At 52.0% G+C, this 22599-nt stretch overlaps 5 protein-coding genes across 5 annotated transcripts, besides 2 other annotated features; 2 read left to right on the top strand and 3 right to left on the bottom strand.

Moving 5' to 3' along the window:
- Positions 1–10929: part of a sequence feature (contig 1.106 681..67855(-1)) that runs on past the window's edge.
- Positions 2873–3840, bottom strand: ANIA_06233 (DnaJ domain protein; the record flags this gene model as incomplete). Its single annotated transcript, XM_658745.1, has 2 exons — positions 2873–3624; positions 3693–3840. 2 exons carry the CDS (start codon positions 3838–3840, stop codon positions 2873–2875), a joined length of 900 nt encoding a protein of 299 aa, XP_663837.1.
- On the bottom strand, positions 8425–9822 carry ANIA_06234 (protein sidF; the record flags this gene model as incomplete). Its single annotated transcript, XM_658746.1, has 2 exons — positions 8425–8796; positions 8863–9822. The coding sequence occupies 2 exons, from the start codon at positions 9820–9822 to the stop codon at positions 8425–8427; spliced, it is 1332 nt and encodes a 443-aa protein (XP_663838.1).
- Positions 10010–10823, top strand: sidH (the record flags this gene model as incomplete). Its single annotated transcript, XM_658747.2, has 2 exons — positions 10010–10261; positions 10318–10823. Exons 1-2 carry the CDS (start codon positions 10045–10047, stop codon positions 10821–10823), a joined length of 723 nt encoding a protein of 240 aa, XP_663839.1. The 5' UTR covers positions 10010–10044.
- Positions 10930–22599: part of a sequence feature (contig 1.107 303..444822(-1)) that runs on past the window's edge.
- sidD (nonribosomal peptide synthase SidD) lies at positions 11316–17682 on the top strand (the record flags this gene model as incomplete). The annotated part of the gene is made up of 3 exons (XM_658748.1): positions 11316–11708; positions 11755–12481; positions 12542–17682. The coding sequence occupies 3 exons, from the start codon at positions 11316–11318 to the stop codon at positions 17680–17682; spliced, it is 6261 nt and encodes a 2086-aa protein (XP_663840.1).
- Positions 18035–22420, bottom strand: ANIA_06237 (ABC transporter ATP-binding protein; the record flags this gene model as incomplete). Its single annotated transcript, XM_658749.1, has 3 exons — positions 18035–21057; positions 21107–22039; positions 22243–22420. 3 exons carry the CDS (start codon positions 22418–22420, stop codon positions 18035–18037), a joined length of 4134 nt encoding a protein of 1377 aa, XP_663841.1.

The raw sequence follows: 22599 nt of genomic DNA, 5'->3' as shown, positions 1-22599 counted from the left end.
GTTCCTATTGTCCACTCTAGGGCATAGACCGACTCTTCGCTAAGATCTGTCGTGACTAGATACTTTCGCTGCCGTCGTCGGCCGCCCTCGGCATCCTCCTGCATATTAATATAGTCTCCACGAATGATAGTCCTGATGGACCGATTGCGGACCGAGTTGTCAATACTCGACATTTGAATACTGAGTTTCTGAGCACGCTTGATGTCCGACAGTTCTGCCTCATCGTCGGATCCAAAGGGCGTATTGAGCGCCGACGGAGGATCAAGATTTATCTGGGGTTGTACCTCTGGCGTCTTCAACATTGGGCCGGTCTTTGATGAATGGACCATCTCCGGGCCTTTAGGTTTACTTGGCTCGCCGTCTGTACATTATGGTCAGCCCAGCCACCCTAAAACCAATACTTGCGCAAAGGTGGGCAAGAACCACTTACCCGTGTCCACCGGAGCTGTCTTGGAATCTTCCACTGGCGAACCTTGACTAGTTGTCTTCTTCCGACCTCGTTTGGGCTCTTCACTATTACTCTCGGGGCTGGATTCGTCACCACTCGAAGAATCGTCGTCGTCGTCCTCCTCCTCTTCGCTGGACTCAGATGCGTTGTCGTCACTGTCGTACAATCGCTCGTCCGCCGACGCAGATCCCCTAGCGTCGGTTTCTGTAGAGGCACGACGGGATGCAGGAATTTGGCGGAGTTTATCGTCGGCACCTTCGGGTTTGACTTCTTTCGTTTTATCAGGTACTAATTTTGACGCATCGGACAACGAAGAGCGAAGGCTAGAGTTGGGCAAGCGTCGCGCGGGGGAGCCGGATTGCGCCCTCCGGGCCGCAGAAGGAAGGTGCGAATCTAGGGAAGTACCTCTCTTCGAAGCACTCCGACCAGAGTCCCGTCCTCTGCTGAAGCTCGGCAGCCCAACCTTGAGGTCGAACCCGGACATAACTGCAGCCATAGCCCCTTTGCCAGAAAGCGACCTGGGGGCCTTTTCTGGGGGCCCGAACCGCCTCGAGCCATTGGCGCTGGGCGGCATATCTACGCCGGAGTCCCAACGAATGCTCAGCCGCCTTGTCTCAGGAGAGTTTGTCTTTTTATCACCGTTCTTTTCCTTGTCGTTCGAAGCCGGCGGATCCGGCCGTTTGAGGGGAGGAGGGGCGGTCTTCAGGCTGGTGTATGGAGTCTTCGGAGTCGTTACTGGCGTAGATGATGGTGTTGTAGATGCGGAATCAGAGGGAGTTTCGGTAGATTCATTCGGCAGGGGAGGCGAGGTCTGGGGGGACGTTTGAGGAGAATCCTGGTAGCCGCGAGCAGCGGGCGGAGTCACGCCAACACCGATGCCCGCAATGGAACCATGCCGAGGAGCGACAAAACCGGGTGACGGGCCAGTGGCGGTGTCAAGTATACTTCGTCGCGGAAGGGCGTAGCTTGTGGTCGAGTAGCGGTGCGTGGACGAACTGCGGTGTTCAGAAGCAAGCTCGAGGCGCTCTTCTTCGAGGGCAGCGGCGAGCCCGCCGGGCCTGCGATTAGAGGGCATTTTGGTGGGTGGCGCCGCCCACGGCTGTGGACGAGCTGTGGAGAAGAGTGCTCACTGCGAAACCTGCGACAACCGGGACCCAGCTGTAATTTGGCGAGAGCTATCTGAAGGAGGACAGTCAATTCCAGAAAAGCTTGCACTTCAGCTGTGGAAACTCGGGCTTTTCTTTTCCTTTTTACCTAGTGCTCAGACGAATTATGAAGCTAGGTGGGGGTATTGTATTGATATATGCCCAATTCTGGGCATGCAAGCTAGGCTGCAGCTAACAGACCGTAACTCAAAGCTGAAGAGCGTTTCGGAGGCGTCATCCACGTGCAAAACTTGGTGAATACTAAGAATCTAGACCCAGTGTAGGGACGAGATCCCGGACACCGCGGGCACGCGACGGCCTCACGACCTATCGGATTCTCCCTTTGTTTTGCGAGTTTCCTCGGGCTTGGCCTATCCTTGGCTCCCACACCGCGAATAGAGAATAGTTGAACGGAGCCGACGGTTGATACTTCCAATCAAGCCGCGGCAAGATTCCTGCAGGGTCCCCTGCAAAGGCCGGCGAAGGGGCCTTTGTGGCTTAGCAGCGATGAAGGTGGAATGAGGACGAGATCGAGGAGGACAGTCGTTTCCACTGAAGCGCGACAAGGTCGTCGTGAAGGTAAGAGAGGACACGCGAGCAGAGAAAGCAAGAGGCGAAATCGGTCAGGAGGGCTGAAGTCAAGTTAAATCATCGCGGGGGAAGTGAAGCTTCGCATGGGGAAACAGGATGGTTCGCCTTCGCGCTCGGCATGCGGGGTATACCTCGAGCCAAGCAGGCCTCCCTCATTCATCAATGGTGTCCAACACCTCCCCGTCTCCCTTGCGTCTTTTCGTTAGCTTAGCAGATCAGCTACAAGAAGGCGGAGAAAAAGTGGCCTCTGCTGTCGGACGAAAAGGTGTCACTGCAGCTCCCTTCCTAGTCGATCAATAGTTGGCATGCATTAGGAATGATTCACAGCACCAATTAGGCATCCATGATCACAAGCCTGCGGAGAGCTACGATCTACACAGCACGAAACCATGGAGTCACTGATACCGACGGGGCTGACGGACGTATGCCGTGTGATGTGAGCGATCTCTGTGTGGCTGTGGTGAGCCCAAAGTTGGCGAAAAGGCAATTGTTGAGGTATTTGTATCACCAGTCGCAGTCCGCAGTAGAAGAATCGAATGCCTTATGAAGATCATGCATGATAAACCACGAATGCTAGCTTGACTATCCCAGACAGTGCATATGTAATGTGAACTCCCATGGCCAGAACGCCTGATCCCAGCCTATCATGGCCAACCAAGATCCAATCCAACGCCTTATCCCAGCTCCTCTATGCCCTTGTCTTGGATTTTGTCTTCTTCGAGCCCCTCCGTGCAGCGGTGGCTTCGAACGCCTCATCCGGAGGCTCATCCATCGCCACTCGCTTCTTCCCTGAAGGGTTGTACTTAGCTTCTAGTCGGTCGAAAAAAGACTCGGCGCGCGACGCCTGACGCTGCTGGATCAGGGCTGCCAAATCATTTGTCTCTACCGCGCTGCCCTTGTTGGACTTTCGCCCCCCCGCTTTTGCGCTGCCCACCTCCTTCTCTTTCTCTAGCTTCTTGGCTAGTTTCTCTGCCTCTTTCGCCTCTTTCTGTGCACGCTTTAGTCGCTGTTGCCGTTTTCTCTCTGGTTCTTCTGTATACTGTTTGTATCCTTTAACCTTCCCAGTCTCAATAGCTTTGTCAATGATGGCACGAAAGCGTTCGTCGTCGTCTAGAACATTGCACAGCATTACCGATTCGTAGACCCGGTCCATGTCACCCCCGTAGGTCTCGAAAGCGGCCAGCACGTCTTTTCCCTCTTCCTCAGATCCCTGGTATTCATTCTTAAACTTCTCGAGAGCGTTCGTGTCGATAGCGGTGGAAAATTGTTCCCGGTAATAATCCACCCAATCAAAATCGTCATCCAATTCGACCGCTTCAGCAGTGCTACCTGTCGAATCGAACCGCTGTCGTTTACGCGGATCAGACAATATCGCGTAGGCGAAGGCGATCTTCTGGAACTGTTGGTTGGCCTCCTCCCTAGCATCTGCTGGAGCCTTATCTTTAGTCTAGTTAGCTGTCAAACATAAAAAGCTTCATATTAAACTCAGAACGCACGACATGACTTACCAGGGTGATGTCTTAGAGCCAGCTTCCTGTAAGCTGACTTGATCTGCTCCGGGGTGGCATCTTCTTTGACGCCCAAGATCAGGTACAGATCCGTCTCGTCTGGCGGCTCAGTGGGGATTTCTGGGACTTTCTGGTCTCGCGAGGACATGCTTTCTGGTTTTCAAAGTTATGGATACTGTCAAATGAAGTGGATGAAATAAGGTGAGTACAGGAAACCGATTGTTGCAACACGCGTCGAGACGCGACAACACTTGAGCCACGGCCGAGAAAGCTCTTTGCTTTCCTAATTAGGTTTAGACCAAAACATTACCTACTTGAGATGATGTTTCTCAGAAATACGACTACATCTACATTCTACAATATTATCGCGACAAGAATATAAGAATAATAAAGGACGGCAGAGCGATGGTTCGCTTATACGACAGACACGTATCCAGTGGCTCTCGGCTGTCCGCCTATCTCGCACTGGCATAGCACCATCTTTTGCACTTGGTTGAGCCAGCGAGACTTGGGAGAGTATCTGTGATCCAAAGACCGTACTCACAGCTCCAGCTATGTCCTGATGTTGGACAGGTGAATGCCCTCTGGTCAAGCAATGATGCACGAGCAGTGCACTGATCTTAACCAGGGGCCTCCCTGCGATTACGACCAGCCCATCGCCGCACCACAGCCAGGCTGCACCAGGTCATACTGCCATGTAACACTATTCAGCGGGCGCTCCGAAGCTCTACGTCAGATTTCCATTTTCGTCGTCCATCGAAAGTGGCGCTGGGCAATTCAGGTTGAGGAGCTCATCAAAGGCGCCTGGGTTTTCCACGAACTTAGTTGTCTATGATTGCTGACACGGGGACCTCGGAGGTTATCTGTGGTATGGACTGCTACGTGTCTTGTTACAGATGCCGTCCATAATCATATGGATCCAGGATCTGACCGGTGGAGAATAGGGCTGACAAGGCTGAAAGTCCCGGCAGCGAGGGGGAAAAAAAGAAAAGAAAAAGAACAAAAGAAAAAAAGGGAACAGAGACAGAAAAAGCCATGCAGATGCCGCGGCCTTCTGCAAGTGAACTGTCCGGGTTGTGCAGCCTTAAAGCTTCTCGGAAAGCTTCTCATTTGTTTGTGTATCCTTGCTGATGCTGGCAAGATCCGCTGACCACATTCACCTGGTATTCCCTTTGTTGTATAGCATTCAAGCTCATGCTATCAACCGTGCTAACAAGGTTCCTACAGCATATTTGTCGCTCTATACTAGCGCGGAAACCGTACAACAAGTCTCCGACCTTAGGAATGTTCCACGGCAAGATCGGCTCTCCGAGTGAACCCCGGCTATCATAGACTCAGGGCGTTGATGCAATATCTTCACTCCGGTTGGCCGACGCTTTCTGCAATCCCAAACCGAGGGCCTCCATCCGCTTTTGTCAGGGAGATTACTGGGGATCGACGAGTCATATTTAGCCCTAAGCATAGGGCTCAACGATATTTTTAGACGGTCGGTCCGCTATAGTATCGTAAGCGATCTGTCGGCGGTTTTACAGATTCGCTCTTAAGCGCCTCTTCATAGTTTCTGTGCTAAGTGGCAAGCCCGCCGTGCAGGTCAAATTTTGTGCGTGATACACGAATAACGATCTCAAAGGGTCAATATGGCTTCTCGCCCTGACGCCAGTAACGTGTCGCTTGGGTGCCGCGACACAGGTTATACCTGTTACCTGTTACTCGACTATATTTTCGCCCGCTCGTCCTCAGGATGTCCATTCGCTGTATTTGAAAGACGATCGGCAAGGGTTGCTGCAATAGAATGGCTGGTTATCTTCCTATTGGAGTGTGAGACGCACCTAACGTAGACAGAATCTCAGTATCTCGGGACTGGCAGTCTTTTATTATCCTTCTGTCAATAATGCCAGCATTGCATTTACACGTCTTTGCACCAACTTTAAAAATATAATAATGCTTGCGAGGACATGCAGGTGGTGTATGTCTTGTCTAGTAAGTTCCAGCTTCTCATACTTCTACTTTCTGTATAAGAGAGCATGGTTAAACACTTGTCGCCTTACAACGGCCGCTTGAGACTGAACCTAGTTAACAGGAGCTCTACCACTCGAGCCTGCAACCCTCGACGCGATGGAAGACAAACTACGCAGTCCTAAATGCTGGTGAGTAACCGATTCCACGATCGGATATCCTCTCAGGGGACGATTGAGGGAGATAGGACCTGTTGAATCTTGGCTAGCGGTTCGCTCATCACCCCTTAGCGCCGACAAAACAGCTTTCCGTCTTTTTACGGCTTGTCGCAGACCTTAACATACTCTACCGAACGGTTGAGCATAGACTATGAGCTATGCTCAATTGTAGGGTCCTGAATAATGCTTCTCCGGTGATTTCGGTTGCATTTGCGACGCTCCATGCTGGGCAATGCTTTGTTATGAACAACATCGACCAGCTGCATGAGAATAACAATCAGTGCATAGGAGTTTCGACGACCGAAATGGGATAATGATCTTCAGTTCGTCAGGGACCTTCGATATGCGGGCACTGGGCAGCTTGTAAGCGACAAATGCAGCAGACGGAGTAGGCAGACCTGAAAACCTCCAGGTTCTGATATTTATTCGCCACAAAGTCGGGCTACCGATTCATCTGCGCGTTTCCCATATTCATACGTCGTGGCCGTTAGACGGCAAGGCCCTTGCCCTGTGAGGCTTTCCGCCGACCTGGTCATGCAAGCACACTAGAGGTGTCTAGTTCTTGTTGACAACCACTTCCTATTACGTTATATGGCACTTGCGTTCAGGTACCATCATTTTTGGAAACTGCAGGTCGTCCTGAATCGCTACACAAACACTTATATTTGAGTATGGGCTATATGGCAGACAACCATCTACAGTTCGGGATATCTACATTCGAGAAAGCGATCCTGCTAGAACCCCTGGGTTCCGATTTTCGCCTATATCTCTGTTTGATATCAGAAATGCGATGCCAGGGGCGACGTCACATTGACCCAGCCGTCAGACCCGGTCGTCGTCCCAACTACTGTACAACTAAAGTTATCTGATCCGGACCACAACGGAACCCGTCGACGGTCAACCAAAGACACCCCACCACCCTTCTAGTTCTGGTCAGCCATCGCCGACATCGCCCCAGAGATCGGCCGAGCCCTCAGAATCTGGATCTTGGAAGCTGAACTGGAGTATCTACTCTCTGCTGTAGCTGCAGCCTGCAGGTTACCCCGCGGACATCTCTCGTCAAAAGTAACCCAGAAATTTGGGTCGACAACGCGCCATAAGAAACTACTGGACTGAGACAGGTGGAGTCAGTTTATGTTCGCTACACATTTCCATGAAGAGACATAACTGACCGTGCGAGAGAAAAACTTGGTCCTGCATATGTTTCTTTTTCTGAGGATGTCCTCGCAGGTGAAGTGGGGGTGCAATCTTATCTGATTGTGATTTGATTGATAAACCCACTATCTGACTGAAATTGAAAAACAATACCAGTTACCGCTTTAGCGTATACAGCCGTTTTACCAGTACATGACAGCCATGTTCTGGCAGATCCACACCGGCGCAAAGGAGAAACTGTCTACCACTTGAACTTTTCAGATTCTACCCCTCATTATGGGTCTCAGGCAGATGAAGACAGCCCGGTTCCTGAAATTCGCGTTCCACTGGTAAAGCCTCGTACGACGCCGTAATGGCCAAGAATCTGGCACCGAAACCGGATCAAAACTATTACTCGTTTTACCAGTCGCAAGTTCACATACTGACGAGCTGTCACTCACCGGTTCGAGCCCAACCGACATTATCAGAGGTGCACAATTGTGTCAACTGTAATGAGATGTAAGCACAACCCTAGCACAGACTCCAGAATTGAACCTGCCGGCGGAATGTCTCAAGGATCACGGAACCCAAGAGCTCGGGCTCTGCAGGTTGAGGTAGCCTTGATGCCGATCGTGTACCCGACCGCAACGCAACGCCAGACAATTCTGGCCCTCTGGGTCCCTAGAAATTTATCTGATCATCTGATTAGACGGCGATCAACCCGGCTAATGTGGAAGAACAGATACAATTGGATAATAGCGTGCAAGCCGCTGACGAAAAAAGCCACTTCTGCAGCTAGGCGGAGGAAAAAGTTTTACACCCCACTCGCTAAGGTCGCAGAGCGCAATGTCTATTGAAAGGATTTTGGAAGTAATAATTGTGAATCACGAACAGCTGGGCGTGAGAGCTTGGAGTTTTCACCTAGACTAGTAGGCGTTGGGCATTGTGAGTGGGGAGGATAAATATTACGTGGTAGATAGCCAGCGTGTGGTGTCAATCCATAGTTACAGTATGAGAATCATTACGGCTGATTATCTGATTTGATTAGATTGACAGATTGATAGGGAAATTTTAGGTGGGTCAGTTTTCTTGGCTCCAGCTCTAGCGGCCTTGGCAAATGGGGATTTTGTCGCGACGTGGGATCAATGCTATGCCACATGGACCGGGAATTTCTGTGCTTGTGAATTGTCTCACAGTTGAGCCCGGTCTTTGTATCCAATTGCCCACTGGTTACGTGCTCGATGACTGAATGCGCTTGGCATCGTGAACTGCTAAGTGTCGGTGAACCCACAGGCCCACCTACCTGCAGGCTGCAGCTATGGTACGGCGTCGGAAGCAATCGGGTGGAATTGCTGCGAACCCCAAAAAATTCAATCTCACTATTTTAGGTCATCAACCGAGGTACATTACTTCGTACAGCTAGTCTACAGCTTCGCATTCCACGCCGCGCGATCCGAGCTCTCCAGCGGCCTCTCGCGCCCATCCCAGAAGAGCGGACAGAGCTGGAACCACTTCTCGCGACTGCAGAAGACGTGGACAGAGCGCTTGTGGCCCAAGTCCACGTAGCTTTGGATCGTAAGGCCCTGGGCATTCTCGTAGGAGAGGACAGTGCCGCCGGTCGCCTTGGGTTCGCCGACAACGCACTGGGTTCTCGGCTCGTCGAGGAAGCAGTAGTGGATACAGCTGGACCACCAGGCATTGACGCGCTCAGCGCCACGGATGCTTTCTTCACCGACAAGGGAATGTCGCCCGCGATCGTAGTCGCCGGCATCGTAGTGGGCACCGTAGTGGTCTTCCTGTTTTTGGAGAGGGTCAGATGAGTTCAGGGATACGGGAGGTCCAGACGGTTAGGGATTACGCACCTTTGCCCAGTAAATTTCGTAGTAGGCGAATGGAAAATCGTCAAAGCGTCCGAACAGACACAGGACATGCTTGTCTTCGTGGAGACGACGCAGGTACTCGCGGTGTTCGTCCAGCGTGCCCGTCTCGTTCCAACCTTTCGCGACGCGGGGGTCGTTCTGCCATCGGTTGAACCGCTTCAGGTGCTCTTCGTTCTGCCAGTCCACGACCATGAGTGAGAAGTGTTTGTCCAGGTGCGGGATGTAGCGACTGTAGACGAGTGAGCCCGGGGTAGGCTTTGCAGGGCGAACCGGGTGGCGCGCATAGATGCGTTCGCGGGGAAATTTCATCGAAAACTCGTAGTTCTTTGGCATGACGGGGTATTGACTGAGAGATTTGCGAGCCAGGCCGTGCGTCCCCTGGTCGACCATCCAGATAGGCCGCGGGCCGAGTGGCGAGCCAGCGCCCTGCCAGAAAGAAGAGCGCAGCAGGATCAGGGTGTCGATGCCGGAAGGCTCGCTCTCGTTGCCGAAGGGGACTCGTGGAGACGGATAGGGGACAGCCAGTCCAGTGCGGATGCATTCCTCGCGGACGATCTCATTGCCAGCGCCCTTCAGATCGAGACGGAGAACCTCTCGTTGCGGATGTGTTAGGAAGATGGCGTGGATTACGTTCCAGATTTGTGCGAAAGAAGGTGGTTCGGTGCCGGTCCATTGGAATGTGGTTCCTGGGGCTCGCTGGCTGCGTGCCCAAGGGCTGTTATCGTTGTCTGGAATATCTTTGGCGGATTCGTCGAAGGCAATGTCTGTGTAGGTCAATGCATCGTTGTGTAGAGGCTCCGCCAGCGGCTCTCCAGGAACCTGGGAGTCATGGAGTCGGAGTTGAAGCACTCGTGGACTGGAATCGGAGACGATGTGGATTCTGTAGGTTGTAAGATAAGGGTGAGGGAGTTTCACCCAAGGATATTGTTGTTTGGCAGCCATTTTATTGAATTCTGAGGGGATTGGAGAGATGAGGAGAAAAGAATGGGCTGGCGCGCATATATGGGGAGACGGGGAGCATAGAGTGGAGAAATGTGGAAGAAGCGCCTGGACCAGCGAAACGGCCGATGGCCGGACACACGTGGGACTACAGTACTTTAATATGCTGCAGCTGCTCTCTGAAGACTTCTAGGAATCCATACCTACCTTCAGAGCGCAGTCAACATGCAACACCCAACAGTCCAAGGATGTCTGGTCTCGTTTCCTACCCCAGAGATCCTGCTTCTCACACTCAACAGGCCCGAGAAGCGTAATTCTATACCGCTTGCTATAAGCGCAGACATCATACGGCTATGGGAATGGTTCGATGCAGAGCCTACATTACGAGCCGCAATCATCACTGGTACAGGTGAATCCTTCTGCTCTGGAGCCGATCTTAAAGGTATTTCCCCCCCAGCATCAGATTCCATGCAGTATCTAAACGCACCACTTCACTAGAATGGAACGAACTCAATGCCCGCGGCACCGTCAATAAAATGACCGCCCCCGGTCTCGCAGGCCTTCCCCGACGCCGAAGCGTGAAGCCCATCATTGCCGCCGTAAACGGATACTGTCTAGGCGGCGGCTTCGAGATGGCCGTCAATTGTGACATTGTGATCGCGAGCGAGAAGGCGAGCTTCGGGCTGCCCGAGGTGCAGAGAGGGATCGCCGCGGTGGCAGGCGCTCTGCCTCGGCTGGTTCGATTGATAGGCAAGCAGCGCGCCGCCGAAATAGCGCTCAGTGGGCTGCCGTTCCCTGCATCGCAGCTGGAGCGCTGGGGGTTGGTGAACCGGGTGGTGGAGCACGATCAGCTGCTAGCCAGTGCGGTGGAAACAGCGAAAGCTATTGCAAGAAACAGTCCGGACAGCCTGCGGGTTACATTGGAAGGCTTGCATTACGGGTGGGAGATGGCCAGTGTGGAAGAGGCGAGTCCGCCCTGGTCGATGAGTGGTATCCCAAACTGATTGCAGGGGAGAACTTTCATGAGGGGGTCAAGGCGTTTGTGGAAAAGCGGCAGCCAAGATGGAGGGCGAGCAATTTGTAGATACCATAAATGATACCTTACTTTAGATACAGTATCGCGATATCAAGATGCGGGATATTCTGATTGATGAGCGAGTACAGGCTTGTATTACCCGCTGTACCGCATTGAAAGCGACGTATTTTCAATACAGGATCCCGCTATACTGCAACAATTACGCGATATATTCAGACATGGATGGTCTCTAGTTTCGTAGACTCACACTCAGTGGGGGGTTGCCCACATCATCCCACTTGAGTCCTGCACGACCCGATCTCGGGCAATAATCCAGTTCGATTGATGGCCTGAATCCATCCCAATGCCATCACTTGATAGCTCGCTATATAACAGTCTCAAACCAATCTCGCCCATCCGTCTTATGCGAAGTTCTACGAATTAACGGGACTGACCAGAATCCTCGCTGGGCTCCGACAAAATGGGGTCCATACAGGTCGAGGACTTCCTTGGCCAAGGCCAACCGACTGGAGACAGCCCCAAGTCCTTCGAGATTGCTGACCTGGGAGCTGATAACACATCTGCGACCGGATTGAAGGAAGACATCATACTCGTGTCTTGGTTTATCGCGCTCTTGCGGACGAGGGAAAGCAGCCAAGTCAGCTATGAGTGGGCGTATGGAGGCGGGGATAGTCCAAAACGGCTGGCGATGGAGGAATTGAAGATTGGACTCCAGAGCAGTGTTGAAGAGGCCGCCGGTGCGGTTTCTGACTATATTGCGACTGTTGCGACTGCCGTGGCAGACACATCTGGCTCGACTTCTCTCATTTTGAGTAACGAGTCTCTGTCGCAGACGGCTGAGGCGAAAGATGAGGTGAGTTGCGTATTTCGGTACTTAACGAGTCCTGCTGACAAGAAAGGGTGTGCTTCATCTGAAACTCGGCTTCGAGAATGGGCGCCTTGAGATCCGCCCAACATGGCATACCGAGAATATGCTACCGTACACAGTATCCCGATATATTAACACATTCGTCGATGTGGTTAAACTATGCATTGCGACGCCAAGTGCGCTGATTCAGGACTTTTATCTGCGACCGACGGACTTCGATCTAGACAGTATCTGGAGCTGGAACCACGTTCTACCTCCATCGTACAAGTTCTGCATGCACGAAATGGTATCAGAGCAAGCTCGCAGGTTCCCCGAAAAAGAGGCGATCTGCTCCTGGGACGGCAGTTTGACATATGGCCAAGTTGACCTGTATTCCTCTTTCGTGGCGGCCTCGTTGAAAGACTTGGGCGTGAGGGTTCATGATGTCCTCCCTGCATGTTTTGAGAAGTCGAGGTGGACAATTGTCGCGGTTCTTGGGATCATGAAATCAGGAGCAACGTTTGTGCTTATGGACCCGACCCTTCCGCTTGCGCGGCTTCAAAATATCGCGCAGCAGGTGGGCGCAAAGATGATGTTGTCATCCAGCAAGCAGCACGATCTGGCTACGATGATTATGCCGGATAGCAACCCTTTTGTTGTTGGGGAAGAGACATTTGCCGACGCTTCTAAGCTGCAGAGTATTCCGGAATTGGCACCAGTGCCTTCATCCGCCCTGATGTATATGATCTTTACATCCGGTAGTACGGGGACTCCTAAAGGTGTGTACTCATGGTAGACGCTTCAACCCCATCCGTGTGTCCATCGTTGACCCTCCTTAGGAGTCAAACTCTCTCACGAAACGTATACAAGCAGCGCTATCCCTCGAGCTAGAGAGGTCGGTTACACGGAGAACTCGAGGGTCCTTGATTTCGCGTCCTACGCTTTCGACGTCAGTATCGACAGCATGCTTCTCACCCTTGGAAACGGCGGGTGTCTCTGCATCCCCTCTGACGAGGACCGGATGAATGACATTAACGGTGTGATCCGCAACATGCGAGTTAACTATGCGGGTCTTACCCCCTCGGTCGCACGTATTTTAGATACAGACGTAATCTCGTCACTTGAGGGTCTTGGTCTTGGAGGCGAGGCTGTTTCGGCAAGAGACTGCACGGTCTGGGGTAAACTCGCAAGAATTATCATCGGATACGGACCTTGCGAGTGCACGATTGGATGTACAGTGAACGGCAACGCTGCAACTGGCAGGGATTATATTTCCATTGGCAAGGGCAATGGAGCAGCTATGTGGATTACGGACCCTAACGACCATGAACTGCTGGTGCCAGTCGGTGCTGTAGGTGAACTGCTTGTTGAAGGGCCAATCGTCGGGCAGGGCTACCTTAACGATCCTGAGAAGACCGCGGCCGCATTCATCGAGGATCCATCATGGCTTGTTGCAGGCCACAAAGGCTACAGTGGCCGCCGGGGGCGTCTCTACAAGACTGGAGACCTTGGGAAATATGACCCCGACGGCTCCGGGGGCATTGTATTTGTTGGGCGAAAGGACACTCAGGTAAAACTACGTGGGCAGCGTGTTGAGCTCGGTGAGATTGAGAGTCAACTCAGAGCCAGGCTCCCTTCAGAACTCAGCATCATCGCCGAAGTCATTGTTTCTCACGGCCAACCGACCCTGGTTGCATTTGTATCGGTTCAGTCCACGAAAAAACAGGACAGTGTCGAACTGCAATCTATTGAGCTCTCCGAGGAGTTACGCCAAACCATATCCGAGGCCGACAAGGACGTGGCGACCGTCTTGCCGCGATACATGGTCCCAACTGCTTACATTCCGGTCAACTATATGCCAGTCTTGATCTCAGGGAAAACCGACCGGAAGCGATTACGAGAGCTTGGAGCCAAGATTGACTTAAGCCAGTTGGACCAACACTCGAGCAGCTACAACCGCAGCGGGGAGCTAAGTGAGCTTGAGCAACGTCTGCGCCAGGCATGGGCCGAGACCCTGAAACGCGAACCGGAGTCCATTCGGCTAGAAGACAACTTCTTTGCGCTGGGTGGTGACTCGGTAATGGCGATGAAGCTCGTGACTATCTCTCGAACTCACGGCCTTGAGCTCACCGTCGGCAACACTTTCAACACTCCTGTGCTATCAGAGATGGCAGCTGTTGTCAAGGTGTGTGATTCGCAAACACGGACAGAAACGCGGCCATTCTCGTTGATAGCCCAGAGTCCCGAGAGCGCTATTCTCGAGGCGGCGCAAGCGTGTGGAACGGAGCCGGAAGCGATCGAGGATATCTATCCCTGTACACCAACGCAAGAATCCTTGTTCACCTTCTCACTCAAAGCAGTTGTGGCGTACGTTGCCCAGCGAGTTGCAACGATTCCATCGCATATTGACATCGACTCGTGGAAGAAGGCCTGGGAAGACGTTGTCGCAGCTAACCCTATCTTGCGTACTCGTGTAGCTCAGATTTCCGAGCGCGGTCTTCAACAAGTTGTGCTTAAGGAGAAAATCTCCTGGGGGCATGCAACCGATCTGGAGCAATACCTCGAAAACGACAAAGCCGAGAAAATGGAACTTGGCCAAAACCTGGCCCGGTACGCCATTATCGAATCACACGGCAAGCAGTACATGGTCTGGACAATCCATCACGTAGTCTATGACGGATGGTCAGAGCCGATAGTCCTCCAGCAAGTCAGCAAGGCTCTACAGAAGCAACCTATTGAGATCCAATCCCAAATGAGGGAGTTTGTCAAGTACGTGCGTGACACGGACGAAACGGCAATGGAAGAATTCTGGAGACGCGAGCTGAGGGGTGCTGTTGGTCCCCAATTTCCTCGTCTGCCGTCTCGAGACTTCCTTCCTACACCCAACGGCATGGTTGAACGCCACATCAATCTAGAGATCGGTGCTGGCTCAACTTTCACTATTGCGACGCTGATCCGGGGCGCTTGGGCACTAGTGGCATCACAGTACACTGGGAGTGACGATGTCGTATTTGGTGAAACGCTTATGGGTCGTGATATTTCTTTACCTGGTGTTGAGGGTATTATCGGTCCGCTAATCGCAACCGTACCTGTTCGCGTACATGTCCACCGAACAAGCTCTGTCGAGGCTTATCTCCAGAGTGTCCAAAAGGCCATGTTGTCCCGCACACCTTACCAGCACATGGGTATGCAGAACATTAGAAAAGTCAGCCAAGATGCTCAGCATGCCTGCGAAACTGGTACTGGCTTGGTCATCCAACCAGACCCCGAGTACGTGGGTGGTGAGCTAGGGTTCGAAGTGGGCGATGTCGTCCGCGAAGCACTACATTTCAACCCATACCCGGTCATGCTGGGCTGTGGAATCCAGAAGGGTGGCTTCAGGATTTGCGCAAGCTTTGATGTCTCTTTGGTCGAAGTCAGGCAGATGGAACGTATCCTTGCGCAGGTTGAGACTGCGTGCTTGGAGTTGCTGAAGAATTCCTCCAGGAGAGTCGGCGATATCTCCTGCGTGCCCGAGGCGGAGTTGAACCACATATGGAAATGGAACCAATTGCCTCCGCTATCTGTGGACGAGGCAACCGGCAAGCTCCGCGCAGATGCAGCGGTCAAGCCAGGATCACCGTACCCCCGCATCGCCGTACCGTGGGTATGTGACCCGCGAAACCCTTCTCGACTGTCTCCCATTGGCTGTGTGGGCGAGCTCTGGATAGAAGGTGCTGTGCTCGCAGCCGAGACTGTTGAATCCCCTGCCTGGTTGGTATCTGGAAGCTCTACTTATCCTGGCCGCACGGGAAGAGTGCAGTCGACAGGCGACATGGTGCAATTAAGAGAGGATGGCAGTCTGATCTTTGTTGGTCGGAAAGAGAATGTTGTAGGGGTTCAGGGACACGCAGTTGATATCGCGGATCTTGAGGCCCATCTCAAGAAACATCTCCCGCCGACGATTCTCGCCGCTGCTGCCGTATCCCAGGCACCATCTGAGGAACCTGAGCTTGTTGTTCTTGTAGAGCAGCCTTCCGAGGAAGCCAGCGTCAACCTCCTTTCAAAGCAGCATGTCATAACCCCCAGTGCGTCTACCTCGCAGAATTCGCCGGTCATTAGTGCCGCCATCTCCGTCAACCTAGCCTTAGCTTTAAAGAAGCTCGACAAATTCATCCGCGACAATTTGCCCGCATACATGGTCCCGTCAACCTACGTTGTTATTAACAAGATCCCCACAAGTACAAAGACAGGCCAGATCGACCACGGCCTCCTCAACGAGCTCTCTTCAGCCATTCCCCGCCAAATAATTTCCCAGCTCCGTGTAGGCTTTGAGTCCGCCTGGAAGAATCTCAACCAGAAAACCGACCTAACAGCTAACGAAAGTATTCTACGGGCTGCGTGGTCCGCCATTTTGAAAATCGAGGGCGAGCGCATCGACATTGATGATAACTTCTTCCGCCTAGGAGGTGACTCCGTTCTGGCAATGAAGCTTGTTTCAAGCCTTCGTGAACAGGGACATACTTTAACAGTCGCGGACGTTTTCCAGCATATGCGCCTTGGCGATGCTGCTAAGCGGTTGAAGGTGGGCCAAGGGCCAAAGTCGAAGAAGATGCAAGCGCAGACATACATGCCTTTCTCGACTCTGCCTGCCATCCAAGACCTGGAGCGCTTCTTGTCTGGGAATGTTCGTCCGAAAATGTTAGATCCGACTTGGGCTATTCAGGATATTTGCCCCGTCACAGATTCGCAGGCTCTCGATATCAAAGGAACAGTCGACGCACCGCGCACTTCAATACAGTATACCATGCTCATCTTTGACAGCGGAATAGATAGTGAGAGATTGCTCCGCGCTTGCAATGACTTGGTCAGAACTCACGATATCTTACGCACCATTTTCATCGAACAAGAGTCCTCTTTCCTCCAGGTTATCCTGCAAACCCTCGAAGCGCCTATCACCAGGCATCAAACAGAAAAGAAAGATCTCAAACGATACATCACAAACCTCTGCGCAGCTGACATTGAGACACCTCTTAATTTGGGCGCCCCCTTCCTCAGCTTTTTCCACATCCAAGGCGCCGCTGGGTCTCACGCCCTGGTCCTCCGCCTCTCCCATGCCCAATACGACGGTGTTTCCCTCCCGCGTCTTCTCCGCGACCTCGAAACCCTTTACTCTGGGCGCCCAATTTCCCTATCTACAATCCAGCCCTTCCCTTCCTATGTTTCCCAGATTATGGGTAACAAGTCCGCCGAATCGAAGGCAATTGCCTACTGGCGAAACCTACTCCAAGATTCCACACTCTCCGTTCTTCAGGGCAAATCAACTGACAAAGCCGAAAAAGGTATCTTCCTCTCCAGCCCAGCAAACACCACAGCACAGCCGTTCGAATCTCTTGGATACACAACAGCAACTCTCCTCACAGCAGCTTGGGCCGTCCTTCTCTCCCGCACTATTAAGCAAAAGGACGTAACCTTCGGCGGCATAACCTCCGGCCGAATCCTCGACGCTGAGAACATTCTCTTGGACAACCCAGAGGAGATAGTGGGGCCAACGTACCAGTTCACGCCTATTCGTGTTCCCTTCGGTGCTCGCGAGTCATGGACGCCAACCTCTCTGTGCCACTTCATTCAATCCCAGAGTGCGGAATCGGCCGCGTACGACTTTTTGGGATTCCGTCGCATTGCAGAGCACTGTACATCCTGGTTGTCGTCATCCACTGGAGGATTGTTCTTTGACTCTCTAGTTCATCACCAAGACCATGAGGACTTCGACACTATGCCGTTTGCTGGCTGTGAATGTGAAGTCGACATTGTGAATCCGCATGGTGACTCTCCTGATCCGGTCAAGGTTGTTTCGCTCGTAAAGGATCAGAAGTTGCATTTTGGAATCGTGGGACGTGAATCAGATAGGGAGTTTGTCGAGAGCACGTTAGCTGAGTTGGTCGGTGTGGTGGAGGAATTGGTTGCTGAGCCTGAAGGGCTCATTAGACTGGATGGTTGATTGATCTTGCTTTTTCTTTTGATCAGTCTCGAGATGCTTATGTTGTTTTCGATTTGGGCAGTTCTGTTGAGTATGAGAAGTGTTGTATATAGAGCAAAGTATGTAAGTCTCCTAGCAAGCGAAGCACTGTATCGAAGGAAACGCCACGACACTTGCCCTTCTTTTGCTTAGTTGCAGCAGGTACGTAAATGAGGGCCTTCGTGGGTACGAGCTCAGTTCGTCCTTAAGTGGGTAGGCATAGTCTGGTACCCAGTGACTTAGATTGGAAAGTGGAGGGCAAGAGTCAGTCAAACGCTAATGACAATTAAATCTATGCTATATACTCTATAAGATCTTTTTGTGCTGAAAAATATCATGTAGCCACAGTCTGGTGCATAACATTAGCCCTGTAGCTCTCTGACCTGGCCAGTAACTCCTCATGTGTGCCATGTTCAACACACCGACCTCCCTCAATCAAAAAGATGACATCCGCCTTCTTGATTGTATGCAAACGATGCGCAATGGCAATGACTGTGATTCCCTTAGCAGCCTTTTCGAGCCCATCCTGCAGCAGTTTCTCAGACTCCGCGTCAAGAGCGCTAGTTGACTCGTCAAGGATAAGCAGCTTCGGTTTCCGAACAAGAGCTCTGGCGATAGAGAGGCGCTGTTTCTGGCCTCCGGAAAACTGGCTCCCGTTGGGACCGCAGAGGGTGTCGTAGCCGTCGGGAAGGGCGGCAATGGTATCGTGGATGTTTGCTAGTTTGCAAGCTTTTTCAATGTCCCCCTGCGAAACCTCGTGGCCTGGTTTGGCGCCGAGGCTAATGTTGAATTTGATGGTCCCTTCGAAGAGGACGCTTTCCTGGGGCACCAGAGCGATTGAGTCTCGGAAGCCGACATCCCGATGCTTGGTAATGTCCACGCCGTCGACGAGGATCGAGCCAGATTGCGGCGTGTAAAGGCGTTCAACTAGTGAAATGATTGTGGACTTGCCTGCACCACTGGGACCGACGAGGGCGGCGAACTTTCCGGGCTTGATGTCAATAGTCAACCCGTTCATAACCTTAATGTCTGGTCGGGCTGGGTACGCAAAGTGAACGTCGCGAAGCTGGACGCTGGAGGCTTTGCTGTCTGATGCATGTTGCTTAGTTTCGACAGCTGCCTCTTCCTCCCCTGAAGACGATGCCGTAAGGGAGCGAGGGGGTACGTGTCCTTGCATCTTATCTGACCCTATCTCAATAAGACCCAGTAACCTGGCCATTGCAGCTCGTGCTGCCGAAAGCTCTGGCGCAAGAGCAAACATTTGACTCCAAAGCAAAGCACTAACAAGCAGGGAAAACACCACAATTAAGAACTGAGTCTGGGTATAATTGCCCGCCAAGATTTGTTTGGAACCCCACCAGTAGGCTAACGCATTCACGAGGTTACCCAGGAAGTAGGTCATCGCCTGCCAAAAGCTTGCCTGTAGAGTAACTGTAAGCGTTTCCTTACGAGGACCCTTCAGGGACCGTTGGTAGGTCTTCAGTGTCTCATCTTCAAGGGAAAGAGATGCAATCGTTTTGATGGAGGTGATGGCTTCAACACCAATGTCGACCGACTTGGTATAAGCGTTCTCGTGACGCTCCTCGAACTTCCCGAGTATATGGAGTTCCATAAGACCGGCACCAAGCAGCAGTGGAACTAGAGCGAGGCAAACCAGAGCAATCCTCCATGCAATGATGTGCGTCAAGATAATCGCTGCGATGAGATTAACAGTAATTGAAAACAGTGTGCCGACGACAGAGCCGCTTAGTCCAGCCAAAGCGTTGCCATCTCTGGTGATGTATGAGAGGAGCAAGGGTGGTGAGCGACCTTTCGATTGGTGCCACTGGAGATCTTGCTCCATCAGTGACCGGAAGGATAGAACTCGGACAGTGTAGACTACTTTCTCCGACACCCATCCAAATCCGGTCCAACTAACAACGTTCGCAAAGAACTCGATGATCGCCAACACGAAGAACATGAGTCCGAAAAAGTTTCCCTTGGATCGGATGTAATCCGCACTGTTGCATGGATTCAAACTTCCAACAGTATTTCCAAAAATCACGGCTTCACCAGAAAATGCACCGCCAACAATACTGGAGCCCAGCAGCGCAAGGAGGAGAAAAAGCAAATGCGGCCTCAGAGTCGGCGCATAACCCTTAACGAGAGCCCATAAGGATTTGTTTGGCGTATCAGGTTCTTCAGGCTCTTCTGTTGAGTCGGTAACCGGAGTTTCAGTTGTTTCAGGCTTCTTCTCATCCTCGATAAATCTGGGACCGTCAGTAAGACTGCTCGACTCGAGGTCGCCGTCCGACGAGATCTGATCAGTTTTGCTGATAGTATCAACACTGGTTGTAGATTCATTCTTGTCAGTAGTGGATAGCGTTTGCAGTTTGACTAGATCAGCATAAGCCCCATCTTTTGCCATCAATGTTGCATGGTTCCCCTGTTCCACGATATGGCCCTTGTGCATAACGACGATATTATCCGCATTGGTAATTGTGGATAGACGATGAGCAATAGTAATCATGGTTCGTCCGCTAGCTATGTTAGAAATAGCCCTTTGAATACGTTGTTCACTTCGCGAATCCAGAGAGGCCGTTGCTTCGTCCAGAATAAGTACGGCTGGATCCTTGACAAGGGCTCTCGCAAGGGAGATTCGTTGTTTCTGACCACCACTGATCAACCTCCCACTGGATCCAACAAGTGTGCCATATCCATGTTGCAGTGCAAGAATGAAAGCTTCTGCATCCGCGAGCTGCGCGGCTTTCTGGACCAGTTTGGCAATCTCAACGAACTCTGGGCCCCTTTTCTCAGCCGCTTCCATTAAATCTTTTCCCTCCCTAACTTCGCTAGCGATGTCCGCAATGTCGGAGCTGAGAAGGGCTGCTCTCAGAGGCGTATGGCTGGGATTGCTCGAATTGACCAAACCATGTGCGATGTTCTCCAGGATGGAACGGTCCAAAAGGTTCGGCTCTTGCTGCACCAAACTGACAAAACTTCTCAAGTCACGAGTATTGACGTCGCGAAGATCATGGCCATCGAACAAGATTTGCCCTTCCGTGGGATCATACAGCCTTGTAACCAGGCCGGCGATTGTCGACTTTCCACTTCCCGAAAGGCCTACAATTGCAGTATGTTTGTTGGGAGGTATGCTGAGGGAAACCTTGTCGAGGACGGTGACCTCAGGCCGTGAGGGATAGCTAAATGAGACTTCGTTTAGCTCGAACCCACCAGCCTGGGTGAGGCGGCTTCCTGAAGGAGTAGTTCCATCAATCAGCGGCTGGCGATTGATGTCTGCATGCAATTTCTCGTACGAGGCAACTCCTGCAGTGAACAGGTGAAGGAATGGTGCGACTTGACTCAGAAGCAGGGTCGCTGTAGCTGTTAGTACTGGCTCGAAAAACGGACAAATAGAGTTACTGACCTTCAACTAGAATGAAGATGACCGTGAACGTAGCGCCGACAGTAACACCGCCAGGCTCGCCGTTCACTGTGCGGGCAACCTGTCTGCTGCCTTCCCAGAACGCCAAACCGTTCGCAGAATAAGCGACGAAATACAGAACTCCAGACTGTATGCCAACTGCCGTAGCCTTTTTCAGCCCTTCCTTTTCCGAGGACTTGAGCGCCTTGGAGAATTTCTCCTCCAAGCGGTCGTTTGCGCCAAAGGCCTGGACAACGGTGAAGTTTGAAAGCGCTTCTGAAGCTATCGAAGCGGCGGTAGCGGCATATTCCGACATCAGACCTGAGTATTTCTCGATATAGTGGCTTCCGACAAACGACATCAGGAAATAGGCCGGAATCAACGAAACAAGCATTCCTGCAAGTTTGGTGTCCTTAATAAATGCAACGATATAGGCCGTAACGAAGAACGAGAAACTCGCGAGACAAATTCCCACTTTCTCGGACGTGCCGGAACGAATCGTCTGGATGTCGCCATTGAGTCGAGAGGCTACCTCTCCCGGAGGAAGGTTGTCAAAAAACGAGGGTTCCTGTCGAAGGAGGTTTTGCAGGTAGGATTCTCGCAGTCGCTGCGCCAGCCGAGCGCCATTTAGAGTCCAAAACGAAAGATGGATGTAGATAAGGACGAACTGAGCGATTGCCAAATATACGATAATCAGGATCTTGTCGTTGATGCTCCCTTGCTCGCCGTCGCCAGAGGAGTCGCCTGATTTACATGTCGCCGCGTTGAAATCGTCGAGGAGCTGACCGAACAGGATACCGATCAATGGAAAGGGTACGCCGGACGCTATCGCACTCAGGATGGCCACCAGGAGCATGCCAAGGTCGATTTTTGAAGGGTTGCCGGCCAGCAGCAGGCGAGGAAAGCCCGCCAGATTCTGAACAAGCTTCATACCGACTTGAATACTGCAGCATGAGCTTGGCACAGTTAAAGCTGCCAGTCACGGACGTCGCCAAGTGCTCGGCTCTGAGAGGGAATCGCTCAATTTATTACTGAAAACGACGGCGATCTCGTCGACATGACACTAAGGTATAGTCACCTTTAGAAGGTCCACCAAGCAGTCTGGGAAAATCCCCCCACCGTCTCCTGATGAAACTTACCGGTGCTGAATCCAAGCCACATCGAATCATCCGCAGCCGTGGCATAACCATGCGGGAAGGGGAGGGTGTCTTTACGTAAATGCGTCATGGACCTCATGGCTATCGTCGATGCCGATCCAGCGAGTGGATTGGGGGGTTCCTGATTCCTGAATCCTGATCCGAGATGGGCTGAGTTCATGTTCTGCCGACATCGCTCTGGTCTGGCTGTCGACGGGAATCTTGGGACGAAGCTCGGTTAGTGGTTGGGCGGTTGGACAATCAGATAAAATAAATTACCCGCATGTGGATTCCTGTATTTATTATATTACGCTAGTAACTTATGTAATGTAAGGTATACATACCATACGAACCATCAAA

This window comes from Aspergillus nidulans, chromosome I (assembly GCF_000011425.1).
Source record: "Aspergillus nidulans FGSC A4 chromosome I".
In the NCBI taxonomy this organism is placed as follows: Eukaryota; Fungi; Ascomycota; class Eurotiomycetes; order Eurotiales; family Aspergillaceae; genus Aspergillus; species Aspergillus nidulans.
This window is presented reverse-complemented; position numbering and strand designations above follow the sequence as displayed.